This window comes from Cucumis sativus, chromosome 5 (genome assembly GCF_000004075.3).
Source record: "Cucumis sativus cultivar 9930 chromosome 5, Cucumber_9930_V3, whole genome shotgun sequence".
Classification (NCBI taxonomy): Eukaryota; Viridiplantae; Streptophyta; class Magnoliopsida; order Cucurbitales; family Cucurbitaceae; genus Cucumis; species Cucumis sativus.
The window spans coordinates 15,523,567-15,531,008 of record NC_026659.2 but is presented as its reverse complement, the minus strand read 5'-3'; the positions used below and the strand labels follow the sequence as shown (position 1 = coordinate 15,531,008).

The 7,442-nt window shown below is 33.2% G+C and overlaps 1 protein-coding gene across 2 annotated transcripts; it reads left to right on the top strand.

The window, feature by feature from the left end:
- The first annotated feature begins 3,677 nt into the window (after window positions 1-3,677).
- On the top strand, window positions 3,678-7,230 carry LOC101212264 (protein REVEILLE 1). Of its 2 annotated transcripts, XM_011656839.2 has the most exons (6): window positions 3,678-4,331; window positions 5,075-5,188; window positions 5,287-5,398; window positions 5,481-5,542; window positions 5,711-6,091; window positions 6,182-7,230. In XM_011656839.2, exons 1-6 carry the CDS (start codon window positions 4,305-4,307, stop codon window positions 6,890-6,892), a joined length of 1,407 nt encoding a protein of 468 aa, XP_011655141.1. In that variant the 5' UTR covers window positions 3,678-4,304; the 3' UTR covers window positions 6,893-7,230. The 2 variants fall into 2 exon arrangements, with proteins under 2 accessions (XP_011655141.1, XP_031741479.1); XM_031885619.1 differs by lacking the exons at window positions 3,678-4,331; window positions 5,075-5,188 and having other exon boundaries at window positions 5,312-5,398; window positions 5,481-5,604.
- The last annotated feature ends 212 nt before the right edge of the window (window positions 7,231-7,442 follow it).

The window sequence follows — 7,442 nt, the reverse complement described above, 5'->3', positions numbered from 1 at the left end:
ATTATATTAATATAAGAATTATATTAATGTAGGGATGTAATATGGTGAATGCAAATTTGATTTTCATCTTAATAAATATAAGATTTATATTTATGGTTGATTATTTAGTTGTTTGATCAAATTTGATTCTAAACTAGTTAAACATAAACGTTTATTGATCCCTCATAACGATACTTGACCGCTTAGGTTGCTTTATTATATTATAACTTGATGTGGTGGAGTTGGGTGTTTGCTCACATCAAACATAATAAATTATATTATTTAGAAAAACAAAATTAATATTTTGAACCTAAAGTAGCGTACTCCCATTCTATTAAAAACTTTGGTGTAAATAATACTAAAATTTTCTTGTTATGGAGGAAAGTAGTAATATCCATATTAGTGGAAGAAGAATATGGAATGAAAAAGTGGGAAGAAAACGAGACAGCTCAGAAATTAAAAAAAAAAAAAAAAAGGGAACTCGAAAGTTCCCTAAACTTTCAAATTAAAAAGAGACACGTGTCGCATAGTAGAGCTTAAAAACCGCCACTCCATTGTCCGCCTTTTGTTCCACGCAACGGTCGTTGTCCATAATTCTTGTGGTTGATATTTTTTTCTTTTTTGTTAAAAAAGGAAAAAGAAAAATAGTTGAGCCAATCAGAAAGGAGGTGGACGAAGACATCCACAAGGGCGAGATGGTATTGGTTTACGAATGTAGACGTGGTAAAGTGGACAACAGAAGGTGACGTGGCCAAAAAGCGCACTTGAGATAATTTAGGCATGGCCTCAAATCCACCTGACATGTCCTTCTTTTTTCTTCTTCTTATTATTATTAATTTCTAAATTAGACAAAAGAAAAAGAAAAAAAGAATTTTAATTTGAAATTAAATATTTGTTTGCCTCATCCATAACTCCTGGCCTACCTTCTCCGCCTCTCTGCTTGAATATTATAGCCTTTTCTTTTTTCTATTTTCTTTTCTACTTATCAAGTCATATTTATAAATATCATTTTCATCCCTTTTTTGTGTCCATAATATCTTTCTTTTCCTTTTCTAACCCACACTTTTTCCTTTCCTTTCTTACTATTATTCATCCCATCAATTTTACTAATTCTAATCTGAAAAGTAGTCATTTTTATTAACTCTATTTAATTACTAAAAAATTATTTTCAATACTGGGGAATTTTTAAGTACTATTTTTATATCCTTCAAACAACTTTTATATTGATTTTTTAAAATATATTTACTTACTTGCCAATTTTAAAATTTCTTGAATAATATTACTTTAACAACCTTGATTATAGTTAAATAAATAAATGAAAATTTATGAGAAAAAAACTAAAACAAGAAAAAGCATATCAACTATTCCTTATAAGAAAAGAACACATACATCTATTTAATTGAAATCAAATAAAATCGTTGGAAGGTCAATTTTGGGGGGAAAAAAATCAAACAAAATTTATTTGGTTTCCCTTTTATGGATTTGATAGATTTACCAAAAAAAAAAAAAAGCTGTCCCGTCCAGATTCAATTGATTTATCATTTTTTTTTTTTTTAATTCATGACATTCATCTATTTTCGTATAAATTTAAATATCATACCTAAATTTATATATAGCCAACCATAATAAACCTTCAGGCTTCAAGTAATTGTTTAATCCCACAATAAATAATAATTGTCGTTAATATAAATATAAGAGATAGAGAAACGAATGACAAAAAGACTGAAAAATAAAAATGGGAAAGTGAAATAGATGACGTCATAAACAGATTTAAAAGCTATCTAATGTAGAGGAGGTTGGCCAACTGAAGATAATAGAAGAACTGCCACGTGTTGTCTACTTATCTTCGGACGTGAGCCACAAATTCTATTTTTTTAATTCCACTTTTTCCTTTTTTCTTTTTTCTTTTTCCTCGTGGCTTCCTAGTATTAAATTTAACAAAAATGTGAACAAAATAATTTTCTAATGAATAAAATTCATGTGAATATTTGTGTGCACAAGGCAAGTAAATAAGGTAGGTTCAAATTATATTCCATTGAAAACAATTGTGATAGGCAATAATAAGCACCACCACTTAACACAAGCAAAATATAACGAAGATAAAACATCATTTAACATATATTGTAATCCAACACTTTGAAATTAATATTAAAATACAAAAATGGAGAATGTGAGGGACACATGTCCCTTAAGCTCTTCATAATCTTCCCCTACCTGAAAAGCAAGTAAATACCCTTTAATGACGTAGAACTACGTTACTTTGGGATTGTCTACCATTTTCAACTCATATACGTCCTTCTTTCCATGTATGCTCTTCAAATTGTGCAACAAATGTTTGAACAAAACAGTCGACCAATCATAGTTTCGAAACACCTCTTAGTTGTCAACAATCCCTAATGTGTCTACATCAAAGTGAGTTTTCTTGTTCTTCCCCAACCATTGCAACCATAATGAATAACACCATAACAAGCTTCACAGTGTCTTCGTTGGTTTGTAAAATTACATCATTTGAAGGCATCCTCAACCTCCAAACATATTTTCGATGTCTCCTTTGGAAGCATTAGTCCAAGTATGAGCTCTCGTAGCCTATTTCAAGAGGTAACTCTTTCAACTATTACACTGGTTGACCACAATTTGATTTTCAAGTTAAATTCTTCTTGTGAGAATGTAACTTTCTTCCCCGGTATTTCATATCTTATGATGTTCGACCTATTGTCACTTACTTCCTTCAATAAGGAGTGATGAAACAAACTGTCCGTTGAAGGCTATGTCAACGTTTAGCAATGGTTCGAACATTAATTGTTTTATTGAACATTTTCATTTGTTCGTTTGTTAGTTTATCCTTCATCACCGTGTGGATTGGATCTTGTGTACTTGGCAAGAAACAGTGGCTGAAAATATTTGTCCTTAGATACAACCATCTTAACAAATTGATCATAGGAAAAAAAAAATACAAATGTCAATTATTTACAAAATCGTAAACACTAAACTCAGAAATGTCAAAAGATCATGTAGACATGTCAAACGATCGTGTAGAAATGTGAAATGATCGTTTAGAAAGTCTAAATGTTCGGTTAAATTGTCTGAACAATCTTTTAGGAAATCTAAACGTTATGTTGACCTAGAGTAAACATTTGAATAGGTGATAATCGTTTAGTAAAATTTGAGACATTGTTTATTCTCGGTCAAAATATTGTTTATTATGATTAAGAGATCGTTTAGTAGGAGGACATTTGTTTCAAATTGTTTAAGATGAGAACATTTATTTGGGATGAATATTTAAATTAAAGTACATGAAGGCGTAGGGGGATGAAAATACGTTTGAAGTTCAAAAGGAATGCGAAAAATGGAGAAATGAGATGAGGGTTGGGAGAAGCATAAGCGAATGAGAAAAGAAGTAAGGGAATGAGGTAAGAGAGGATTGTGATTTAACCTTATTTCATATCACATGGATAAAAAGGATATTTTACATTTAATTGACCTGTTTAGCGTATTTGAAGCGAATCGCGTAGTTGAGTTTAAGTGATCGAACATTTAGGATAACTTAGAAGTTGGTTGAAGAGAGAAAAAAAAAGTGTAATGTTCAATAGATAAGGACAAAAATGTAAATTCATACGTCAAAAATGTTAGTCGTAACAAAGTTTGTACTAAAAAGCTTTTAGTTTTTACTATTTGAGTATTTTGGCTACTTTATCAAAATTTTTAGCCTTTCTTCTTCTTCTTCACATAATTCCCCTTCTTCTTCAACTTCCTCAACCTTCTCCTTCTTCCTTTTCAGTTTCGGACTCTGTTTTCTCCTCCACCCGTCTTCTTCAATCTATAATAATATCCTACACTTCTTCATTCTTTTCCCCTCTGATTTCTTCTTCAACTTCAACATTCATCTCATTTCTTTTTCTTCTCTCTACCTACCCACAACATCTTTCATCTTAACAGTCAACCCCTTCTTCTTAATTTCATTCTCTTCTTCTTCCTCCTCCTCCAAATCCTATAATTACTTCTTCTTTTTTCTAGTTTTTTTGTACGGACGAAACACCTTTTTGAGTTTCTCATAACCTGCCGCCAATCTGATTGATTCCCTATGTTTTCTTCCTTAGCTTGAAGCCTACACCTTGGTTTACTTCGCTGCCTACTCACTCGATTTTAGGGTTTTTGAATAACCATCTTCAAACCTAGAACTCGAACTGAATCGGTTTGATTTCAAGCTTCGGAATGCAAACCCACTTGGAAATATGACTATTTAGGGTTGTTTATTCTTCAAAGTACGGAGGATTTCTTGGTTACTGTAAATTCGAAAAAGATTTGCAGTGGAAGAGGAGTTAGCCATGGGTGCTGTGAACATGGAATTACAAGTATGAATATTATTCAATTTCTTCTTCTCCTCTGCTTTCATATTTCGAGACGTAAATTTGAATATTGGACCAATGATTATATGATTTCTTTCGTCCATTTTTGTAGCTTGAAAGTTGAAAATTTATATAGATCTCGTTGATTATTGGCATGAGAATCGAGAAATAATAGGGAGAACGTGTTTTACATTCCTTTTTCCTTCTGTCCATGTGATGAATTAGATGAGTTTTTTTTTGGTCAATATTGAAATTTCAACCAATAGATGTGTTCATTCACGCCTCCTAAAATTACTCGTGAAAGCTTTTCGATTATCCCTGCGAAATATTAGACAAATTTTTTCCTCGTTTTCGTTCTGAAGTTTGTCATGAAACTGGGTAGATATTTCCCTCTTGGTTAACAAGTATATACAGGGCCTTTTTGGAGAGTGAAGAAACATTCAATCTTTACTTATCTCATCACCCATTTTTCCAGTTCATTATCCTTGTTTTTGTTCTTGATCTTATTCTTGAATTTGGAACCGTGCTGTATAATCGTCCTATGCACCATTTTGTTTTGGATAATTCTGGAAATATCAACATGGTAACATTCTGGTTCGAGTTCAAGTAGTTTAGTTTTGATTTTTTGAACAGAATTTTGTGTGAAGACTGAATTTCTGGATATTTCTTAATATATGGGTTTTCATTTTTTCTTCTATTGTAAAAGAATGAAAACAAATGTTTGTTAACTTATCCTCTGATTCTTGTAGAACACTGGGGGAGGTCTCTGTTCTGACAACATTAGTTCAGCTGTTTATGAGCCAACTGTAACCCCTGATCAATACTCATCAGCAAATGTTCAATTGAAGGAATTTTGTCCCAAGGTTTTGCTTCTGTTGCCTAATTTCTCTGTTCCAGAATTATGATTTGCTTCATTTCAAGCATTTCTAAATTACTTTACACTGTGTTTCTCATTGGATAGGTGAGGAAACCTTACACAATCACAAAACAAAGAGAAAGGTGGAAAGAGGAAGAGCATGAAAAGTTTATCGAAGCTTTGAAGCTCTACGGTCGCGACTGGCGACAAATAGAAGGTATGGTTGAGCAAAACGAGGATGATGGGAAGAATTCTTATTATATTTTTTCATTCCTTCTCAAATTAATTTTATCTAACAGAGCATGTGGGCACGAAGACCGCAGTTCAGATTCGTAGCCATGCTCAGAAGTTTTTCTCCAAGGTCTAATGCTCTTATTCCAGTACCCATTATCTACCATAATATACATATTCCGATTTATAAATGTAAGTAATTGTTAAGGATCACAACGGGTGCTAAAGATCCTTGAAGGATTAATGCTTGTCTTTCATGATTTTCCAACTTCTCATTTGTTTTCTTTTATTGCCTTAGGTCACACGTAATTCAAACGGGTGTAGCACAACTTCAATAGGATGCATTGAGATTCCTCCTCCGCGTCCTAAACGAAAGCCAGCTCATCCATATCCCCGAAAAGAAGTACCTCAATCTCATAAGGCATCTCCCATATCAGAACAGACAAGGTCTTTGTCTCCACAACTTTCAGAAAAAGAATGCCAGTCTCCAACATCAATAGTTGTAGCAGGGAGTGGTTCGGATACACTAATGTTCACTGATTCAAGGATCCATCATGACAGTGGATCTCCTGATTCGTCTATTCCATCCACAGAACCAAACTCATCTTCATTGGACAACGAGTCTCCGACAGCAGCCCTAGGGATAGAAAATTCAATCCCCCATGAGAAAATTCCAACGGTGCTGCTTCGTTTTCTCTCCCCTTTGATACCAATTACTTGAATTAATACTTATTCATGGCACTAAAAGCTATGTTATTTTTTATGACAGAACCTGGAGTTATTTACAAAGGATAATGTGATTGAAAAAGATGACTCTACAAAAGAAGTATCAATTCAGAGTCTGAAGCTCTTTGGAAGAACTGTATTAATAACAGATCCCCACAAACATACTCCGATTTTAGAGAACAGCATGCCCGAGGCTGACCGTAAACCAGGGGAAAACCAAAAGCAAGTATCACCATGGAACTCCATAGTGATGGACTCTTCTACAGGAAATACAGATTGCACTTGGAATCATGGAGCTTTCTATTTCATACAACTCAATAACGGAGACTCAAAGCAAGGCGATTCTGCAGTTCCGGTATCCTGGTGGAGCTCATATGGCAGTTATCCATTTTCTTTTGTGCACTGTTTCAAACAAGCAGATTCAAATCCAAATCAAGTCAATGATAAGGAAACTCACAAGGATCAATCATGGTGCGGATCTAACACCGGATCAGTAAACAGTGGGGAAAATGGTGATAAAGTTAGCGAAAATGACGTCGAAAGCTGCAGATTATTTCACAACAATAGAGATGGAGATTCAGTTTCTAAAGAGGAGTTGATTGGAAAGGCATTGTCTTGTGAATTAATAAGTAGCCATGAAAAGAATACCAAAGGGTTTGTTCCTTACAAAAGATGCATGGCAGAGAGAGCTACAAAACCCCATACAATCACAGAAGCAGAGAGGGAGGAGAAGAGGATTAGACTTTGCTTATAGAATGAAATTAAATTGTGTACAGGGTATTATGGAGCACACAAGAGGCTTGGTGATATAATCTCAGGTTTATAAAAGATGGTACAAATCTGATCAAAACCACAACATCACTGGGCTTGGCTTTTTTAAAGTTTTGCCTTACTTTAATAATATTATTATATTTTTTAACAATGTCCTTTTTTCATAAGTTTTCCTTTGTTCATTATATATAATTATGTCTTTCTTGCTCATCTAAATAATTTTATCACTTTGTAACTGTAAATTCTCACATCTTTGTGTGGAATCTCAAGATTCGACTTCCATGAAGAGATTAAAACTTTATTTTGTTCTTGTCTTGTTTATCTCTTATTGTTGACTTTTCCAAATGAATATTGGTGCATCTCTCTTCTTGTAGGTCAAAAGTTTGTATTTCACTTGTACATTTGTAGAACTTGTCCTAAGTGATAGTCATGTAAAATAAAAGAAATAAATAATTGGGACTAGGATTTTCCTCTACTTTTGTGTTTTAATATTAAAACACCACATAAACGAGAAATAAAAATGACCACTTAAT

Excerpts from the sequence above, each read along its gene's own strand:
- LOC101212264 (XM_011656839.2), top strand. The coding sequence starts at position 4,305 with ATGGGTGCTGTGAACATGGAATTACAA. Across the intron at positions 5,189-5,286 it reads TGAAGGAATTTTGTCCCAAG|GTGAGGAAACCTTACACAAT; the intron begins GTTTTGCTTCTG and ends CTCATTGGATAG. Across the intron at positions 6,092-6,181 it reads CCCATGAGAAAATTCCAACG|AACCTGGAGTTATTTACAAA; the intron begins GTGCTGCTTCGT and ends TTTTTATGACAG.